The sequence below is a fragment of the Falco peregrinus genome, chromosome 1, assembly GCF_023634155.1.
Source record: "Falco peregrinus isolate bFalPer1 chromosome 1, bFalPer1.pri, whole genome shotgun sequence".
Lineage (NCBI taxonomy): Eukaryota > Metazoa > Chordata > Aves > Falconiformes > Falconidae > Falco > Falco peregrinus.
The window spans coordinates 120,623,668-120,644,982 of NC_073721.1; the positions used below are offsets into that span (position 1 = coordinate 120,623,668).

At 48.2% G+C, this 21,315-nt stretch overlaps 1 protein-coding gene across 2 annotated transcripts in view; it reads left to right on the forward strand.

Annotated features, from left to right (window-relative positions):
- Positions 1 to 9,712, forward strand: part of ST8SIA2 (ST8 alpha-N-acetyl-neuraminide alpha-2,8-sialyltransferase 2) — a 33,094-nt gene extending 23,382 nt beyond the window's left edge. For both annotated transcript variants that reach the window (XM_027793970.2, XM_005242424.3), the window contains exon 6: positions 7,151 to 9,712. In XM_027793970.2, coding sequence (XP_027649771.1) covers positions 7,151 to 7,436 — 286 coding nt within the window. In that variant the 3' untranslated portion in view covers positions 7,437 to 9,712. The remainder of the gene's footprint in view (positions 1 to 7,150) is intronic.
- The last annotated feature ends 11,603 nt before the right edge of the window (positions 9,713 to 21,315 follow it).

The following is a 21,315-nucleotide window of genomic DNA, read 5'->3' on the forward strand; positions in this document are numbered from 1 at the left end:
TGCTCAGGGTAATCAATATGCTGTAGTTTGGGATGAAGAAGGATTCCTTCCTCAGGTCAAACTGACCAGCATCACTAGGCATTTACTTACTCATCCTCTGTGATACTGTTGAATTCCTGTGATCATCCTATATTTTTTGCTTATGAGCTCCTTGCTGTTACAGGGATATGGTCTCCAATGACTTCCTCTGTCTCTCCAGCTCTCTCTGTAGAACATGCCAGTTCGTAGCATTATACTTTTATTTGACAGATCTGAGATTTGTGAAATGAATAATTTTTGTGGCATGTAGTATGCGGCAGAGAATTGATAATCCACAAAGCCCCACAGAGCATCCCTCTGTGCTGCGATTGCAGAGATGTCCTGTCTTCTCCTTTGCTGGATAAAGCTACCCTTTATTATCTACCCTAAGTTGATTTGGAAATCACAAAGAAACGGGGGAAGTCTTTCAGCCAAGATGCTCTTTTATATATATATATATGTATATATAGGGTTTTTTTCCCAAGGAATAGCACTTTCTACAAAGACTAACATCTCATCCAACAATTCTGCTACAAAAGCTTTGCCTTTTCTTCCCTTACTACCAGCAAAATACATTTGTGAGTTCTTGACTCCTCCTTGAACTGCAGTATTTATTGTCCTGCTCTGCTTTCCCCCGGACTAGAATGCATTTCAGTGGCAATTGAGCATTTTTTTCCTATAATTTTCAGTGCATTTGGGGCATTTGTAGAGTGTGTGTTGCTGTGATAAGTAAAAAGCATTTGGGTTTGTTGTCTTTAACAGCATCATTTGAGACATCACCTTCCTAGCTCTGAGGGTGCCTTAAATGTTTGCTGATAGCTTTTTGTGTTGATGATTCTGGATAATCTGTGCAATAGGACGGAGGCTCTTCTTACATGGTTAAACTCGCCATCTTCACGCCAGGAGGGAAGAGAACCATCAGCATCAGAACACTGATACAAGGAGAATTCTGGAGGCGCTCAGAAGGAAGCCGAGTCGCTACCTAAGGCTGAAGAGGAAAGCTGTGCCGTGGCAGGGAGCCAGCTTGCGGGGATGGGGATGGTGCCATGTGTTTCAGGGGTGCGTGACTCACTTTGGAGCAATTCTATGAAATGTCTCCTGAGCAATTCATCTGGCACAGTGCTTGTCTCCTGGCTGGGAAGCAAGCAAGCCCCTTATAAGTCATCTGTTAGTGTCTCCAAAAAGCCTTGTAATCTCTATTGCCAAGCTGCTTTTGTTACAGAAATAACATGAAATTTAGGAAGCAGGGGGAAATAATTGTGTCTGGAGGTTTGACTATCACTCCTTGCAGAGAATTCATGGACACGTTTCAGTTTGTCTTGTCTAATCTAGTCTAGCATTTTCACTGTGTCCATCATGAGGGTCTCTTGGCAGTAAGCAATTCTAATCCCATCAGATTTTGTTAAGAGCTTCTTGAAAGAAAAAAAAAATCAATAAATCTTCCAGCTCCTTGGCTAAGTCTCCTGTTAGGTTTAACATCCAAATAGCTGTGACAGTTTGCACGCGCTTTTCACGACGGTGATTGCCTTGCTCTGGGTCCATAGCTTGTGTAGTGCTGCTCTGCCACATCTCCCCTGGAGTGCAGCCTGGTGGGGCACAAGGTGGATTCATCTTTGCCTCAGATGTCTCCCTGGGTCCTCACACCCAAACAACATCAAAGCCTTTGATTTGTCAGGGCAGTGCTGCTCAGCCACTGCCTTTCCCATCCGCCAGCCATGGGGGAAACCCTCCCCTGGTCCCTCCTCGTCTCGTGTCCCGCTCACACTGCATCCTTCCCCGCAGCCTTCACCTTGCTTGTAGCCACACAGAGCGCATGTGCGCAGACTGTTCTCCTAACCTGTTGCTTTGGTTGTATCACCCCACCTTTTTGCATCCCTCCACAGGCTCCCCTTTTAACACATCAAAGCTAATCTGCTGCTTTCGCTTTACACAGCTCTCCCAGCTCATCTTTTCTCGCTCTCTGTCTCAAGACCCGTTCTGCTGTTGATTAGCCAGCATCACCCACTTACGGGGTTTCTAAATCAGCTACTCCATGCTTTCTCTCTTACGGTATTTTACACCTACAGGGGCTTCTCTGAAATATCTGCCCTGGGGACTCGTGCCTTAAAGCCCTTCCTCTCTGGTCCCAAAGGCGGTTTAAGGACAGTGGTCCTGCACTCAGCTGAGGGGTGTAGGGGGAGAAAATAGCCAGTCACAGGCATGTGGCTGGGGTAGGATGTGAGGGACTGCTAACGCCCTGTAAAGCCATGTGTGGGTTAGATCAGTGGATATCCCACAAATAAATCCTTGTGTGAGTGATTATTCTTGCCTCTTGAGGCACATTGTACCCAAGCTGTGGTGTGTCTGCACTAGGACCCCAAGACAGTTAATTTGTTCTGGTTAATCAGGAAGAAGATTTAATCTTGTCTTGGTCAAAAGAAGGCGAGGGGCATAGGAAGGAAAGAGGAAAGAAATAGGGTAATCTTCTTCCCGGTTACCTTCCTCCTTTTCTGTCTGTTTGGAAATGCATTAACTTGTGGGTGTTTGAAAGGGCATTGCAGAACTCAAGACCTGGAGGAGAAAAGAGCTATTTAGCTGTGTCTCAGGGCTGATTTTCTTGTGCCAAGTCCAAGCCACACGGTACAGTTCCAGTCTGGATATTGAAGCTTGATTTGGTGTTTAGGCTTTCCCCAGCCTGGGGATAAAGCCCAACTGTGACTCCAGATCCAGCTTCTGGAGTCAGCGTTAGCATGAATCTGGGTGGAGACCTGCCCATTCCTGCCCATCCAGCACAGATCCCATCGCTCTACCTGCTCTCTGCTGTTTTGGTGGAGGTGACAGAGGAGACTGGATGCATGGACAGAAAAGGGCTGGGAGAAGCAGGGTGGGGGCTGTGGCTGCTTGGGCTCCAGCACTTCATCTCCATCCACCCAGCGTTTGGGATACGTGCTATGCCCTGCCAGCACCGGTGGGTCCTGTCCTTGCCTGCACCAGTGCAAGTGCAAAGCACCATCAGGTCACTTGCTCTGATTATCTGTAGCTGGGTTTTTATGAGGATTAATGGGAGAAGAATGTGTGGCAGACTGGTAATATGCCTGACAGTCAAGGACTAGCACCTCCACAACAGCTTGTGTTTCTATCACACTTTTATGAATAAGCTGTTTTAAAAGGGTCTGAAATAGCATTATTTCAGCTATTCTGATTTGTATCACTAAGTAATGCAGCTGATACTGCTGAAACTTGATTTCTTTGACATGAGTTTTTCTATTTGTTTCATCGGGCCGATGGATTTTCTGTTCATTTTATCCTGCAGGCTAGCCCTTCCCTGAAGAGCACAAGTTACTTCAGGGTTTTCTCAGACACGCCAGGAGCTGATGGGTAGGCACAGAGCAGGGCAGTGCTCAAACGCTGCCTGCGGGGAGGAGTTTTGCACCCAGCGTTTCAGCCCAAGCCAAGGCCAGGCTCTGCGCCCTGAATTTGGTGGTGCTGGAGGAGGATAAGCGCCGTCAGTGCGACGGGGTGCGTGCTCCAGGAGTGCCATGTGGAGGCTGCTCCCTTCCCTGACTCGGGTGGGAGCTGTGGCTTCCTAGGGGCAGTTTCAGAGCGTTTTGTCTCCTGTAGAGTTCCCACCGGGCTTTACAGTCCAAATACAGCGGTCGCTGCAGCCCCCTCGCAGGAGGCACACACCGATGGGCAGCAGTGCTATGCAGTTCTGCTTAGGAGACTACTTAAGTTTCTTGGAAACATTTGGGAAAATTGATGTTGTTGAGGAGCAACCAGAACCACCTACCAGCTAGGATGGGACTCTCTGAGCTGCTATTCGTGGAGCCTCTGTCCTTGGCTAACCGTCAAGTATTAGTTCAAATAGGTGCCAGGGCTGGTGTCTAGGCTGCCTCCGTACAAAAGATGGCCTTGAAGATCTGATGGCATTCTCCATCTGTCACTATCATGATCCGAAACAAGCTGTCATGGACAATTTTTGCCTGACAGCGTCACGGTTCCTGTTCATAGCTGCATCCTGCTCAGGCACCAGCCTATCTCTATAGCTGCTTCCACCCCTGAGGGTTTATTTACGGAAATGACACAGCACCGGCTTCTGAAGGAGGTCCACGCTGTGAGAACAGCTCTGAGAAAGGAGGTACTGAGTTTCAGGACTGCTCTTTGCTCTTCTCTTTTAATTGCTGTCTCTTTCCATAAAATGTTGCAGTTAATAGTTATGGTGATTGGTGTAGCCAATTTGAAAAATAATTACTGCCTGCTTCAAGATTATCTTTCCTCCTAATTAAAATCCCGGACCTCACATATTAAAGGTGCGCTGTTGACACAGCATCCCATGTGCGCCCAGACAACCTCATTTAGATTTACAGAATTAATTAGGCTTTATTTCCATCCCCAGCTGTTCTCTCCTGCACCAGGAATGGGGCCGCTGTCTCAGTTGGCCAGCGGTGGGAGAGATAAGAGGGAGATCTTCCTGCGCAGCTCCCGCACTCCCATCACAAACCAGTCATTTAACCGTATTCCCCAGACCTCACCCGAGGATTTCCTAGCTTTGTTGTCCAGGAGACAAATTGCAAGTGCTGTGGCATGGCCTGTGTTATGGTTTGGGCATTATATATTATGTATGTCATCTGTGTGGGTGGGCTGGGATGGCCTGGAGTCAATCACCCCCTCTAAAGCTGCAGCCAGCAGCAAGAATTTATGATGCGGTAGAAGCAAGGTTTGTCATCCCTTTGGTTTTCGCAATACCGTGCCTGCAATAGAGTGAAATACAGATAAGGGTGCCAGGTGTTTAATTTTCATTGTAAGAAACTGAATTGTCATTGCTCCCTACCCCGATATCACTGAGTGAGCGCTCACTAGCTGCGTGTGCTGAGGGGGACGCACCGGGCTGGTTTCGGTAGGGCAGCTTTTGGGTACCGGTTGCGCACACTCGGTCTCGGTGAGGCTGTGTGTGCGTGCTGGGTGGCAGAGGACAGCGTGCTTCTGTAGGGCGCTTTGGTGTTTGGCCCAGGTCATTTTTTTCATCATTAATATGCTTGAAATGTCAGTGGCTCTGTGAATGTCCTGTACCCATGTGCAAGGGACACGTCGTTGTGCTGTCGACGACGTTGTACGATCGTAGAGGTTTTACAGCCTCTCCACAAAACCCACAGGTTAATATTTTGGGCAGGTGAACGGTCACCGGTATCTTTCTGTGCTCCAGCTGGTAAACTGGTAAAAGGAGAGTTTTAAGGCTGAAGCAGCTGCAGGACAAACCCAGACAGTTGTCTTCCCCCAAAGCCAGCCGGTTAATGTGGCTTGACAGTTCTTCCCACGTAGTTTCCCTCCTACATCAAGATACCCCACCTAATTCACAGTGTTAAATAGTTGTGATAATCTCCCATTTCTCTCTGCACACCAGGGGTCTAATGTGCTTACCCATAAACTCATCAAGGAGGCTGTTTAATGGCTACCTGTGGGAGAAGATTGCCTTGACACCGCAGCGAGCTTTGCTGTGTCCCTATAGCACAATCCATATGGCTGGGCAAGCTCAGAAAATGCTGGTGCTGTGCCTCGGAGATACTGGCTTTCGCCCAGTTTCTTGCTCCTTTTTTGTGCTGGATGCCAAAATGAGCTAGGCAAGGAGGACCCCCTTCCCAAAACATCATACTTACCCTTTGCTAAAGCTGCAGGCACTGGGACCCCAACAAAACCTGCCGTGCCCTTGCTGCAGATGCCAAGGCGGTCACTCTGCTTCCAGAATTTGATTCACCAGAAAAGTCAATTTTTCTCTTATCTGACTGAGAACAAGCAAGTACTTTTTGTGCCTTGGTTGCTAAATTTTAATGGCTTTCGTGAAAAGCTAATTTGCAGGATTAAGACTCAGCTCTCCCAAGAGTTCCCGCTGTCTGAGCAGCAGGCCCTCAGGAGCCTGGCAGAAAGTGCGAATGAGGAGCAAGACACTTCCCATGGCTCCACGCGTAACAATGGGACTCGGCTCAGGATCCCAAACCTCTGGGTGAGAGCAGAGAAATGCCACGTGCTCTGCTCCGCTTCCTCATGCCTTTTATTGAAAGCGCTGCCAGGCACTCACCTGAATTCGGGCCCTTTAAAAGATCTATTAAAAATAATCCACAGGCTTGAACGGGCTGTGGCACGGTGGGATGCGCTGCCTGTGACAGCCCTGCTTGCTGTGGGGTGACATTGGCATCAGACGTGCTGGGGGAGGAGAGGGTGCAGCCGGGGGGGGCATCTTCTACCTCCCCCAAACCTTTTATCTTTCCGATTTTGCTCCTCTGGTGGTGGTTTTCTGCTGAGCAAACCAGGTAAGCTGCCTGTGCAATAAACACTGGGCACTGGAAAACAGTTCTTACGAGATGTTGATGCTGCAATAACTTTTATCGGCAGCCCAAAAATACAACTGCTGATACCATTTCTGCTCGTGCATCACTACATCTTTCCCTGTTCTTTTTGCCATCCCTCATAAAAAGTAACGCGCTTTTCAGCAGCAAGCACAGCTGACCTCCATATCACATGTTATTTATTGCAATATGCCGTATTGTGTATCTCATGGACTGATGCAGATGTTCTAGTGATGTATTTTGGTCCAAGATCACAGCAGCAATCGCTGGCCATAATGGGAACATAGCAGCGTGTTTTAGCTCTTTCAGTCTGATCACTCTTTATTCCGAAGCAAACGTTTTTACAGCCCTGTTGTGTTTACTGTCAGAGTAAAAATCTTCATTCATCAATGAAAATCATCAGCGTGTGTGTGTGAGTGTGCCTGCTTCGAGGGGTTGCTGGAGTCTACTTGACATGTGGATGGTTTGGTCTGTGATATTGATCTCCTAGGTTGATTGGAAGATAATTGTAGGCTGGAGTACTGAAGGCCACTGTTGCAAGCAATTTGTTTTTCATAAAGGATTGCCGAGGCATGAGATGCTTCAATTCCATAGCAACAAGTGTGATGTAACCGCCAGACAGAGAGCAGGAGGATGCTTATTCATGAAGCAATCCCTAGAGAGGCTTTTTCTTGGCATGGGGAACTCTTCTGCTAGTTAGAAACCTCTCACTTTGAATCACCAATATGTCTCGGTCAGAGGCAGGAGAGAGAAAATGCAAGACACGAGCTTCGTGCGCAGGGGGAATAACTCGCTTTGCTCTCCCTTTGCAGGTACTGGCTAACGAACAAGGTCCACATCAAGCGACCCACCACCGGCCTCCTCATGTACACCTTAGCCACTCGCTTCTGCAACCAGATCTTTCTCTACGGCTTCTGGCCCTTTCCCCTGGACCAGAACCAGAACCCAGTCAAGTACCACTACTATGACAGCCTGAAGTACGGCTACACCTCGCAGGCCAGCCCACACACCATGCCCTTGGAGTTCAGAGCCTTAAAGACGCTGCACCAGCAGGGAGCCTTGAAGCTGACTGTGGGGGAGTGCGATGGGGCCACGTAGGGTGGTCCCCGGCCGCGTTCCTGCACAGCCACGGGAGGAAGGGGAGGGGGCACAAAGGACAAGTGGTGCCTGGTGGGGTTGGTTGTCTTCGTTAACGCGCTGCACAGCGACACAAATATATATACGTGGTACCTATATATATTGACCTGAGTATTATAACTGTTCGGTGTTCACCAAGGAAAGGGGCAGGAGAGATGCAGGAGCATCTGGCGTGACTGGCCCGGGCAAGACCTCTTGCTGGGGGCTTGCTGGGCTTGGAAGGGCATTCACCCTACATCCAAAAGGTGTGAAGGTGGCCTTGGTTTTTGAGGGTATGTTAGGTGATGGGTAACCGTTAAGCCGTTTGTCGTGACTGGTCTGAGGTTGGTAGTTAGTTTGGCCAAGGACGCCGGTGCTGGCACTCTTCAGCGAGGCGCGTTCTTGGCCCCGTGCTCGTGGTGGGGAGGGGAAGGGGCAGGGAGCGGGGTGGGCAGGGAAGGTTTGTTGGCGGCTCTCACAGCCGAGGGAATGCCTGTGGCACCGAGCAGGACCCGTCTCCAGCCCCACAGGGACCGGTGTCTGGCAGGCATGCACAGATCCATCCAAAACGTGGGCCGGCAGGCTGTGCACAGCCTTCAGAGAGGAGAGGGAGAAGCCTCCTGGGCTGCAGCTTGATCTCCAGGCGGTGGTGGGGAGCAGTGTTAAGCTGATCCTGGTGATGGAATTTGCTCGGAGATGAGATGTGAGGGCCTCCAGAGAATGGGAGCATCAGTGTTGAGCCAGGCGGACGGTGAGGAGGATGCTGAGCATGTATTTTCTCTCCCTTTTTGAAGGAACAATTTAGAAAGGAGCAAAGATGCTGGAATGTGGCAGGAGGGAGGTTTGCTGCCACAAACCTGCACCACTAGTATGAAGTGTCTTACTGTGCCACAGTCAAAGACACTCAACATCTGTCAGGGCTCATGAAAACCAGAAGTATATCTAGCTCTTAATTCCCAAATGCTACCTGCTAAGCAGCCTGCCTTCTCTCCCCCTCCAAAAATAACCGCTGAAATATTGGTGATAGGCCTGAGACCCAGCCAAGCAGAAAGACTGCAGGACTTCAAGGGACTTTGTCAAGTCTAAATAATTTATTTTCGCTTTTCTCTGCAAAGAACCAGCATACAGCGCTGTATTCCTGAAGTCCTGCTCTGTCCTTTCTTTGAAGCTCCAATTAGTTCTTACTCTGAACAGTTAAATAGGATGTCAAACGGATCTTGATGGGATGCTTGCCTAGTGTTGAATGTCAAAGAAATAATCTTCCTTCCCAACCTTTTTTTTTTTTTTTTTTTTTCCGGAGAGAACCCAAAATATAAAGATGTTTTTATAACCACATTTGCTTTTTTCTGAGTTTTGGGTTTTTTGAAGGAAGCAACCAGATTGCTCTGATTAGCCTGTCTAATTTTCTGTTTCTGCAGACTGCCCTGTCTCCTGATTAGCACTTGGTGCCAGCAGGCAGGTGAGTCAGGGGTTCAGCGAGTGCAGTTTGGGTTTAATTTGTGGGAGAGTAAGTAACACGACACAGGCAAGCCTCGGACACGGGCTGCAGTGTTCTCATGGCTGGGTATTATCACCTTTGTGCCTCCTCCTACTGCTTTTTTTTTTAAGTTAAAAAGTATACAGTTTGGGGCTGAAATACCTGACATGATCTCTAAAAACTCAGTGCTTCAAGTGGTAAAAGGAAGAGCTCACTTTCATGTTTTGGAATGTAGAAGCTACTGTACCTGTAGGAGCCTCCAGCCTGCTAATTAGTGTCAGATGAAGATGCCTAAGATTAAGGTATAAGCAACATTATAGTGGATAAATGTGGGCTAATCTGCCACCAAGGGAATGTTTCTTTCAAACTCCAGAAAATTATTTCTTTTATCTTTTGTTTGGGTTTGTTTTGTTGGTTTTTTTTTAAACCTGGCTCTCTTTTTCCTTTTTGTATTATTTTTACTTGAGTTTGGTTGCACGATAAGGCTAAACCTGGCTGGGAACCTCAGCTTAAGCTGTTGGGGTTTCCTGAGACAGGAGGAGACAGAGAATAAAACTGTAAAATGGAAGTTGTCTGCAATCCCAAGGAGCTTCCTGTGATTCAGGAGTGGCTGTTAAAGTCAGGTAATTCCCTGGTTTGTCCCCAGCATGGAGGAGGGACAGAGCAGGGACGAAGCCGCAGGGACTGCTAAAGCCACCTGTTGTATTGAGGGGCCTGGGCCACGGTACTGATTGCTGTTAGCAAACCTTCTTTTTAAATAAAAATACAAGAAATGAACATGCAGGGGTTTTATTGTTGTTTTGTATTTATTTTCCTTGACTAGGAGGATGAGAAGAGGAGCAAGACCATAAAATGCCAGGCGATTACATGGGGAGACCCTGGAACCTTCTTTGCTGGTGAAGGCGAGGGGAAGGCTGGGCTGGTTTGCCCACCTGGGGTGGATGTTGGTGCTCAGCCAGGGGGACACCTGAAGCCCCCAGGGTGTCCTCACTGAGATCATTGAGCTAAATGTAACAGCAGCACCCCAGGGGTGTGTTGGGGGGTTAAAATTAGGGTGGGAGAAGGGATTTCTGGAGCTCTTGAAGCAGCTGCTGGGTCAGAGCAGAGGTGAGTTAAAGGCAGATTATTCAGGGGCATGACATTGTTGGTGATGGTTCTGTTCCCAAAACAGGCCCTGCTCACCCCTGGTTTGAAAATACACTAAACCAAGAGCAAGAAGACCCTGCAGGTATGGAAATCCATGGCTGAGCTCCCATTTCACCTTGCTGCCACGGGGGTTGGTCCCTGCTGAGTTTATACGCACAAAGCCACCTAGACATTCCCCCTTGCTTTAGTGGGCTGTGCCAAGTCCTCCAGTCTGGCTCTTCCAGCAGCTCCTCAGGTTGGAAACACACTTTACTGTCTGTGTTTCCAGCAAACAGCTGGGACCCGGCTCCACCAAGCCCCAGCCCCTGCAGCTCAGCAAGCCGTAATGCCCACAGGCTGTTCGTGAGCAGCGGGACCGGAGTTCCAGGTCCCCCTTGTGCTGGGCACCGGGAGCAGTGATGCTTGCCGTAGGTGGGTGCTATCTGGGCTGTTTTGGGGCAGCCGCCAGCCGCCGAGCAGCTGCAGGGCTGCGGCATGGCAGCTGCAGATGCTATGGGGAGACCCGATGGCCGCACCCGGCTGCTGCTTGATGAATTTCTTCATGCCCAATTAAGGCCCTCCTGTCTTCAAGTGCGAAACAAAAAGGAGTATTGATGCTATTCGGGCAGGGGTGCAGGTGCGTGTTGCACTGTGAATGTACTTAACTGCCCTAAAGGACAGCAGCAGCTCCCTTTGATCTTCGCTCCTCCATCCCACTGCTCCCTCCGGCAGCGAGGCCAGCCCAAACTGGTGATGCTGGTGGCTTGGGGATGGGGAGCTCCCTCCCGTGGGTTAGGCACATTTGTGCTAAAAGGCCTTCAGGTGGTAAAAAGCAATCTAATCCTGTAAAATAGAGGTAAATTTGAGCCTTCACCTGGCTAAGCCCACAGTTTGGGGCTGCGTTTCCCAGCATGGCTTTTTGGGGCAACAGTCTAATGGGTGGTTCTGGCCAAACCCAACGTCCTTTTCCTCACTGTGTGCCTCTGGTGCATTTTCCTCTTACAACAGCTTGGGGATAAGGGTCTTGCCTCGCCTGCTTAGCTGTAACACGGCCAGAAGTACAGCTGCCTGACTTGCTTTTCTTTTTGCCCATGGTTCACTTGGTTACATCCCAGCCTTCAGATCTGCCACATGCTTCTTTGTGTCTCTGGGCTAGCAGCCAGCCATGAAACCTCATGGCACTCTCCGACACTGCCGAGCATTGTGGCAAGCACACGCTCACTCCTGTTTTCCTCTCCCCTTGATTACTCCAGTGATTTCGGTCCCTGATGAACGAAGCTCAAGGAGCCAACCTGTCATTACAGACCCGTCCAGGCTGAACAAGGATCCTTCAGACAAGAAGTTTAATTCAGCTCTCGCTGCACTCATTGCTCTGTGTGTGTGCTGCAGAGTGGTGCAGAGGAGGAGTGGAATAGCACAGTACTTTTGTTCTTCCTATAAAACTATATATATATACATATATATATATATATATATATATATAGTGATGCGGCTGTTGCTTGCCCACATCTTGCACTGCCCCCCTGGTCAAGCTGCAGTGTCCCCAGGCTCCGTGCTGCTGAGAGCCTTTATCATTTATGCCTGCGCTGCCTTATTTAATGCTAGCTTGGGTGAGTTGCAGGATCTCCTGTGAACTCCCGCACAGGACCCCAGCTGCCTCCCGTGCCCCCAGCCCCTTGCCCAGCAGGGCTGGCAGGGGCACCACTGCCCTCCCAGCTGCTGGAGCAGAGGGATGGAGCGGGGACGGAGCGGGGACGGTCCCCTTCCTCTAAATGCTTCATCAGCCGGGGCTTGCCGCAGGGTCAGCGACCAATCCTCTGCTTCACTCACAGCCCAGATAATTAGTGAACAAAGTGCAAATAGTAATTGTGAATCAAATTACTGATTTGTTGGTGCCTTTTTCAAGCTGCCTGAAGGGGTTTTTTAGTGCTAAAAAGCAACCAGATCTCTTTTTATTTATTTTTTTGAGACACCAGTCTTGCAAACCAGAAAGAAACAATGTTTCATTTTGAAGGTGTGATGAAAATTGTTTGCATTTTTATATTGCATTTTGGATACTGCTTAGTAAAAAGTCTGAGCACTGTGGACTTCAGTCAGTCTCAAATGACATAAATGGTTTCAGTTGATACCAATATTATTTCATTTTTACTTTTGTGCAAAATAGCCTCACAAAGGTTGTACCATATACAGATCTTGATATATAAATGCCATTTTTTGACCACCACCCTTTTTAAAAATTTAAACGATCCAATTTCATGCTAGAGAGGCTTGAAACTATGGAAATTAAAGCATAACGCTTTGAGAGACCCACATGGGATGGCAGGGAAGTGGTTTGCTCCAGAGTGCCCCTCAACATCAGGAGGTAAAACCAGCTGCGTAACCATGGTCTCCAGTGTAATGCATTGTTAAACCACATATTTTTCAGCTCTTCCAGTGTTTTGATTGCTTTCCTTTTTAGGTTTCTCACATTTATGAATGGTTTATTAACAGCTATTTTCGTCTCTAAATGTTACTCTATTGCCCTTGGCACCACAGTGGAATTTCACTTTGCGGTCCACATTTTGACTCCATCAAACGCTTTCTAGCTTTCCTTTTCTTCACCTCTACTTCATCTTATTTTTTCCCTATGAAAACAACTGAGCACCCATGAGCTGGCAAGTCTCCTCTGTGATTCCGGTACTGTCATGGGATGGCTCATGTCCAAGCTCCACATTGGGTCGTCTCACTGTGGATACTACAGCACTTCCAGCTTAAGCTCCAGGTTGGAGAGGCCACCAGCAGCAGGGAATGGACTACATGTCTTATTTCTCCCCCTCGAGACAGTTCCGCATCATCCATGTACGCAAAGAAATCTGCAAAATCACTGAGAAAGACCTTAGACAGAGGCCTGAATGATAACAAAAAAAGTCATCACCCTCCCAAGAGGATGGACTTCTCTCCCATTTTCAGCAACATTAGGGTATTCAGCAGTAAACTCCTTTTCCAGCTGGGAATAACTCCTGTTCAGCTCCATCAAACCTAGCCTGATGCATGAGCAAAGCCATTGCATGCCAATTACATTCACAATCCAACTGAAGGCACATGCATTTAGCTGCTTAACATCATCTCCAAGCAAAACTACAAGCTCTTCCACAAGAATCACAGTCAGCACCCACCAGTTCTTCCCACCGTGATGTTCTCACACCTTGTGCATGAGCTGAGAATAAACATGAAGCAACAGCATAGATGGAAATGTCTCTCTTTTGGTTAGCGTAGGAATCCTCAGCACTCAGCCAGCAGCAACTATCTCCAGCCTCCTAAAAAAAAGCCCAGGGCAGGAGGAGGGCATTCACCCCAGCCCTGCATACCCCAGGGACAGCCGGGGAGATGCCACTTTCAAAGACATACCACCTTAAAGGACAATCCTTCAAGATTGCAGGGTGCAGGCACTGAACGTGCTGCTCACTTGCTCAAAACAGAACTGAGCTGTACCCGTTGTGTTGCACTGGTGAGAAAAGCACAGAGTTTGGGCAAGGCTTAAGCACCAGGACAAACACTGTCCTTGACCGCTGAAAAGCCCCTGTGGGTCCCCCCTCAAAGTGCCTGGCCAGAACAAACCTGGCGCTGCCGGGGCAGTGCAGCCAGCAATAAAAGTCCCTCTGCTGAAATGGTGGCAAGCCATCTGATACTAATCCTGTGCCTCCGGCAAACAAAACCTCCCAGGCGTTGTGAAATATCCACAGTTATTTACTGGTTTGGTCACCTGGAGAAATTCCTCCAGCCAGGGCCGGTCAAGCACTCCATGTTCTTGCATGACCCAGGCAGCAAAGGTTAAAGGCCATTATAGCAATGTAATGGGTTTTTTAACTAGCACTCTGGAAAGCCTGACGCGCCGCTTTCTAGAAAATGTTTCAATTTAGGCTTCAGTAGGAACCACAGAGCAAGGAAAATATTATGCTTGGACCATCACTCTTGTAGTGTCTTGCCGCACAGGTTCCAGGTGACTTGCTTGTGTCTGGAAATGACTGGATTTGAGGTGGCTAGAAAAGAGGAGAAGAGGCATGCTCTGTTCCTGCACTGCATATTAGTGTTCCATATGGGTGCAGAGCCAAAGCATATGGACCTCCATCTGTTAGGCAGGCCTGGCCTGGCCCCGCGGATGGTTTATAATGCGCGTAGATTCATCCAGATTTGGGATTCCTCCAAAGCAAGAGGCAAGCCAATGACTCAAATATTGTGTAAAGCCATTGAAACTAATGGCACTAAACAACAGTCATTTGTCTCCTGTTTGATTTTACTTGCTGTAAAATAATGAATTAGTTACGGGGGTGGGTGCATGTTGTGTTATGGATGGAAGCTTTGAAGGAAACATGGTTAAAAGAAAACAAAACAAAAACCATCCTAGTTATTTCTGTATCAGCTTACCGCAATGCATTAGTCCCCAGAAAGTAAGCTGTGTCCTTCGACTTCAATAGCATGGCATTTATGCTCCATCCGTGATCAGATTTAAAGAGGTTTGCAAGCATAATTCAGGAAACCTCCAGCGACAAGTTCAAGGAAGCTGGAGAAAGGACTCTTGAAGTTCTTCCATAACTAAGACAACTCTAGGAAAAACTAACTTTGCTCCTACATATTCTATATTAACCACAAGCCCCGGACTTGGATGTCTTTAAAACAAATAATGAGCCCCCAAAACTCCACATCTTAGCATGCAACGCTGTTCCTTGCGTCGAGAAGCCAGTGTGTGGTAGGACACATCCTGACCTGGCTGAAGTCAAGAGGCAGCTTCCAGTGAGCCCAGCAGCACCACGATCTCACCCACTGCTTCAGAAAGTTGCATCACTGTTTCGAAGGATGGATCTTGGCAGCTCGATTTCAGGCACCATGCTGGAAAAATTTCTGCTGAATTTTTCTGCAGAATTGTGTGGGACACATGATTAAAGCCATGGGATGACCGCCAAGGAGATGGACTATTGTATCAGCCCCTGGGAGAGTTCATAGCAGAAAAAAACCTCTCTCCACTAAAAGAATTAATTACCACGCATGTTAGCTCTGTGGTTTGGGGAAATTACTGTGGCCTGATTTCCTTCAGCGCTTTTATTCCTGGCTGGAGACCAGGGGAGTTGTTGAGGTTGCTGACTTAAGACACCGTAACAAATGCCTAGAAATGACTGGGCAGGCATTATGATTTGTAACCTGCATGTCTCACCTGCCTCGAGTACGGGCTTCATGGCGTCTTTTCTCAGGATATTATGGAATGGGCAGATTCACAAGCACACCGACCTGCTCCTGGGCTTTCCAGGACAGACCAGGAGGGCACAGATTTCTTGGCTGAAAACCGTCTCAGAAGCCAGGCAGCTCTGAGCATCCTGTGGGTTATTTTTGGAAGAAGTCATTCTGGTAATTGCATATGTTAAATGAAATGCAATTAGGGATGGAGAGAAGGTGTTGCATGTGTGTTGGAATAGGAGGCGGCTAGTAGCCGAAGGATCTGTTGAAGACATGGACCCCTGAGCATGCTGCAGGGCAAAGGGGGCAGAGAGGAGGTGCTGCAGGGGTGCGCGGTTATTTGTGAGTGTTTAATGTGAAATGGGGTATGGAAACGCTTGCATCTGTGATGTGTCTTTTATGGTCTTCCCAAGTTTTTAATTAAAAGTGCAATAAAAGCATGGCTATAGAAAACCAGGATGTTTTTAAAATCATCTGCTATAAATTGGTGGGGTTTTTTTTTTGGGGGGGGGGGAAGAAAATCAAAGCACAATTGTTTGTATAAAAGCGTTCAGGACACTGTGTTCACATGGAGAAATAAATCCTTTGGGAAAGGTTTTCCTGTTAGGAAGCATGTGCTGCACAAGATAAAATGCAGGGGGGCTTCTGCGCCCCCACAGGGATCTGCCGGGTGGCTGTTTTGCCGTCAGATACATCTGGCCGCCAGAATGCAGTGCATGCCAGAGGATGGGGAGCGGGACCACGCACCAGGAGGTGGGATGTGGAGAACATTGGGATTTGGGCTGGGATGATCTTTAGATGGCTCAGAGGGGTTTCAGCTGTAATTTCCGAGATGATACAGCATGATGTATTTTGTTCTTCGTGACAGATGCATTAAGATAATTTTGCGCAGCACCTGTTGCCTCTGACAGAGGCCATGGCAGGGAAATGCTGGCACACAGTCGGGGGCAGTTAATGAGGTCCGGAGAGGTGGCTGCAGGGTGTGCAGGCATCATCTCTGGCTGGTTTGAAGGGGTTATATGAGTTTGGGGGAGTTCATGGCCTTGCAAGGGATCAGAGGTTTGCTGCTTACTGCTGTGGGTACCCAGTCTGTCTGGAGATAAGTGCAGTGGGCATCTCTGTGAGCTGGACCATCCCCGGAGGCATTTAAAAAGCACATTGATGTGACGCTTAGCAACACGGTATGGTGATGGACTTGGCAGTCCTGGGTTAACCATTGGACTCGATGATCTCAAAGGTCTTTTCCAACCTAAACAATTCTATGATGTCATGATTCTAAGATTCATGCCTGTGCGTATTCACATTTCTCAGCAGAGAAGGGAACCCTGGGCCAACCACCCCAGCGCTCCCTGGCTTTCTCCATCACTCCCATGACCTTGGTGCCTTTAGATCTTTTTGCACTGTGCCTGCTACTTAGCTTTCTGCAAGAAAAGAACTGCCTATGCCTCAAAATGGTCCTTGCTGCTCCTGCAGAAGCATCCTGGGTGGGTTTTCTTTCTGCCTTCCAGCAGAATTCCATGAAAGCCCACAACAGCCATGGCTCCAAGCAGGCCCCGAGGACTAAGGTTCCCTGAGCTTATAGTTTAAACGGAGATTAGCTTCTAAAATTTAACAAGGATCTCTGTGAAAACAGAGTCCCAAGGATAAAACAACAACTGAAAAAAAAGAAGCCCATTGAATACCCATCCAATTAGGGCTTCCAACTGATCCTCATTAAACATCCACTCCTGACAGTGCAGTTTAGATTAGAGTGGTGAAAAATCCCCTTGAAAAGGCAGATTGACATTTTGCAGAGGAGTGTTTTCATAGTAATACTACTGGCTTTAAACCCCCAGCTTCTACCCTAACATGGAAAAAAAACCCAGAAAACAGCTGGGATTGGCATAGGGGTGAGGAACAGCCATGCTGGCTGACAGGGAAACTCCCGGTGAGCCAACTCCTTGCTGCAGTGGATGCACGCAGCCCCCGGGCTTGGCTCTCCGCACGTACGGTCCTCGAAAGGGAGCATTTAATAAGATACAGAAACTGGATTTTTTTGGCTGAGCTGAATATGAAATCGCCATGGCAACCTTTCTTCTGAGGTGATCCGAGTCAGGTAGCAACAGCAGAGATGAGTTAAAGGTCATCCCTGCAGAGGAAGATGGGCACTGGTGGAGCACTTTAACAAGTCCCAGGGGAGGTGGCATTTACAAACCACCTGAAGGGCTCAGCCAGATCCGTGAAGGGAAAGAAATCCGATAGCAGCAGTGATTTGGGATGCTCCTGACTGAGAAGCCAGCAGCATCTACCAGCTAGTCAGCAGTGCCCAGGCATCACCTCCATGAGGGCACAAGGAGCCATGAGGCGTTGGTCCAGCCCCAGGTCTCCAGGACCTGGAGAAGGGCTGGCTGGGAGGTGGGAAAACCTTCACAAGCAAATGCTCCTGCTCTGGAGCAAAAGCAATAGCTACGTGCAAGAAATGAGACCTCACACTCCTGTAGGGAGATACAGGGAGAAAATAATTTCAAAAATCATCTAAGACTAATTGCAAACTGATTTTCACTGGGACTTACACTTCCAAATGCCTGAGGTTCTTTGAGAAACATCCACTCCCGCTTCGGATGAAGGGCTCAACACGATTTATGACAATGAGCCAATGCTATTATCCTCACTCCACAGATAAGGAAAACAGAGGCACGGAGGGTTTTACCGTCATCTCCATAGCTAAAGCCAGGCACTTAAAAATACAGCTTGGTGCTCAGCGAAGGCAGGTGCCCTGTATTTCTACAAACCATTTAGCCAAGTGCTCACACATGGCAATCTGGGCATTGCAGGGTCGGGGTGGCTCAGCCCGAGTGACCCACCGCAGAACAGGCGGCAAGCTAGCGGCAGGGCCAGAGCCAAAATCCCGGGTTTCTTGGCTCCTGGACCTCCTTTTATCACACCAGCATAGCATTTTCAGGTGGCAGCCACCGGGCAAAGGCGTGCAGCAGAGACAGCCCAGCCTGTGCCAGACCTGGGTGTGCAGCAGATTTGGGGACACTCACCCCCTCCCCAGCTGGGTCATGGCAGCCCTGAGTAGGGATGAGAGAGCAGGGCAAACACCCATGAAAGGCTTCTGCCATTTGGGGATGCTTCCCTCTCCTGGGAAGGGATAAAAAGTTCTGGAGCTGATAATTCTAGAGTTTGATCTTCCTCCCAAACCACAACACTTTTTTGCAATAATACCTATGGGAATCCTTCTGTATGCCATCTATTTTTGATTTTCTTAGGTTTCTCTGGTTTTCAGGGTCTTTTTTCAGTCTTTTTCCCTGCAGCCATGAGGGCTAGAAACTTGCAGGTTTTGTTGTGTTAATAAAAGCTGAGCATCTCAAATAGTCTCAAGTTCAAGAGCTGTGACTTCAAAGACCCCATATATCACGTGATCTGCGAAAAAAGTTGTACAAGCTCACAGCACTCCTCTTCCCCACCCCTGCAAAGCTCAGCTGTTACCCAGAGCTCACATCACACTCTCAGCCATCATTTACTTTCACCTCCTCCATGGGTGCAGCTCCTGGGTGAGGACCTTCACTGCTAGATATCAGGTAGGAAAAATCTCCTCGGGGTAGGCCAAATGACTGGAAGAGAAACCTTCTGTAAGTTCAGGAGATCCTTAAGATCTTGGCCTCGCTGCTGTGGAGCGGAGACCTTGAGAGCCAGAGCTCCCCCAGCAATTTTAAGCAAACTCCAAATGGAAACTCCTACCACCTCACCTCTAAGCCCCTTTGCTTGTTGCACACATTTCAAGTCCTGCTTGCACACATTACACCGGTGGATTTGTCCAACCCAATGTGTATTTACTTGCAGCAGAAATGTCTCTTTAGCTCTCTTTTGGAGGGAAGAGATCAAGAAAAGGTGGATCTGAAATGAAGCCCAAAGAAAGGGCACTGGGGAGACCATGGTCTGCAAAACACATGGAGGCTGCAACCTTCCAGACCCCGGGAGTTCGCTGGTTCTTGCTGAGATTTCTGCTTCTCTAACCAAAGCCACGTGCTCGCCACTGGCCCCAGACCTCCCTGCTGCAAACCCATCTGAACACAGCATTATACAACTGCTTTGTGCCTGTTCCTCTTCCCAGAGAATGGGACAAAATAAACCATTCTGCTCTGCTTGTGAGAAGGGTCAGCCTGCACCTTCCTCAGCCATTAGAAGCTGGAGTTGCCATTCGACTTGTCATCAGAGCTGCTCTAATTTGAACTAATGACTGGGAAACTCATTGCTGATTACAGGGCACTGCCAGACTCCGAGCTGCCAGCGTGCAACCGCAACAAAAAAAACAATCTCCCCCCCAGACTGGTAGGATAATATTTCATAGCGTTGCCAAAATGGACTTCAGCCATTTATTTTGACAGCTGTAGTTTTAATTATTTATGATAAGATTTTACAGTGTGCTGGTAAATGGACTGCAAGGCATTTCATAAAAAAAGAATGAAGTCTTGCAGTGGGCTTGTCTCAGGGCTGTAATAAACCAGGAGGGAGAAATGTGGGAAGGCTGTACCAAAGGCAATCTTCTACAGACTGCAAGGAAACGCTGTTTCCTTTTGGACATCTCAACAGTTATCATAAAGCTGAGTGTGTGGACAGTTCAAAACTTTGAGGCAGGACACAAATTTGCTCTTTTTTAAGAGTGCAGACTTCTTGCAGGAGGGAGGGAACCTGTGAGCAGGAAGATCAGTGTGCCACATCCCTCTGCACCTTATAATCCCATCCTACCCACCAGGCAGGAGAAGAACATTCCCTCTGCGGTGTCTCAGCATTTTCTTTTTTTCAGGAAAGACAAAAGCCACCATTTTCTCAGCAGAGAAAGCTACACAAATACACATACACACGGATTTAGAAAGACTAAAACGTTTTCAGCCTGTCCAACACTCACCCGTGTTGCTGAAAAGCCCCACTGGCATCACAATTTGGATATAACAGACCCTGGTCCCCCCTACTAACTGCAACGCTTCAGTGAGGGGCTGTGGGATCCACGAGACACCTCACAGGTCAGATTAGATACACATGCCTGAAAATTGCAGGTTGGATCTTCTCGACACGACTTGGCTTTCCTTGGTCAAGAACATCTGTAAAAATCATGTTGTTCCCCCGGAAAACTTCAAGCACATGGAGTTAAAAATTTCATCAGAAGTATATTTAATGGGAATTTTTTTCCTGGTGGTACTAGGCAGGCCTCAAAATCCATGAACTTGAGGAGGTAATTTAGTATCTCTGCTGCAGTTCTTCATTTTCTAAAGGAGGAGAGGAACAGTAGCCCACCTTGTTAAAGCTCTCAGCGATAGATTGCTGGAGAACATTAAATAAAAGCTCACCGTTACCGTTATACAAGGGAGCACTCGAGGTCTTGCCATTCTCTTGTGAGGTTGAATTTGCACCATCGTTGGTGCCTGATTAATCTGTGCCCATCGCAGAGGTTGTCCCAGAGATACTGCAACCACTGCTTTAGTATTAGTCAGAGGGGACCCATCACTTCAGAAACAGTTTTAAAGAGGAACATGAAATGAGCTGAGACTTAACACCTGCACATCAAGAGAAGATAGATGTAAAAAATAAATCAGTATCTCAGGCAGGGGGTCAGGCTAATCATCTGCGGGTTCTGTTTGCTTGGGTGTGTTTCTAGCACAGCAACCAGATTAGATTTTGCCCATGTTAAAAAGAAAGGCAAGTTAGTACATCTGAATGTTTTGAGACAGGGTTCAGGAGAGATCCTTGCTCTGGCAAGTGCCTTCTGCCACGATTTTCCTCGCATGAGATACCCCTTTTGCAGCGAGACACGGCTGTGCCATGCCCGCGCCGGAGGACAGGAGCTACACTCCGACTCCAAGCCCACCAAACTTCAGTAGCTGGCTAAGCCATCCCTGAGCAGTGCTTGCGCATCTCTGCCGGTCGCCCCCCTCCGTGGTCATTTACAGCGATTTAAAGTCCCACCAGGTCATTTCCACGGTCATACTGAATTGATATAAATGACTGCAGAATATGCAGGGCAGAGGAGACTCAGACCGGCACTCAGCAGAGCGTTTTGTAAAGAGGATT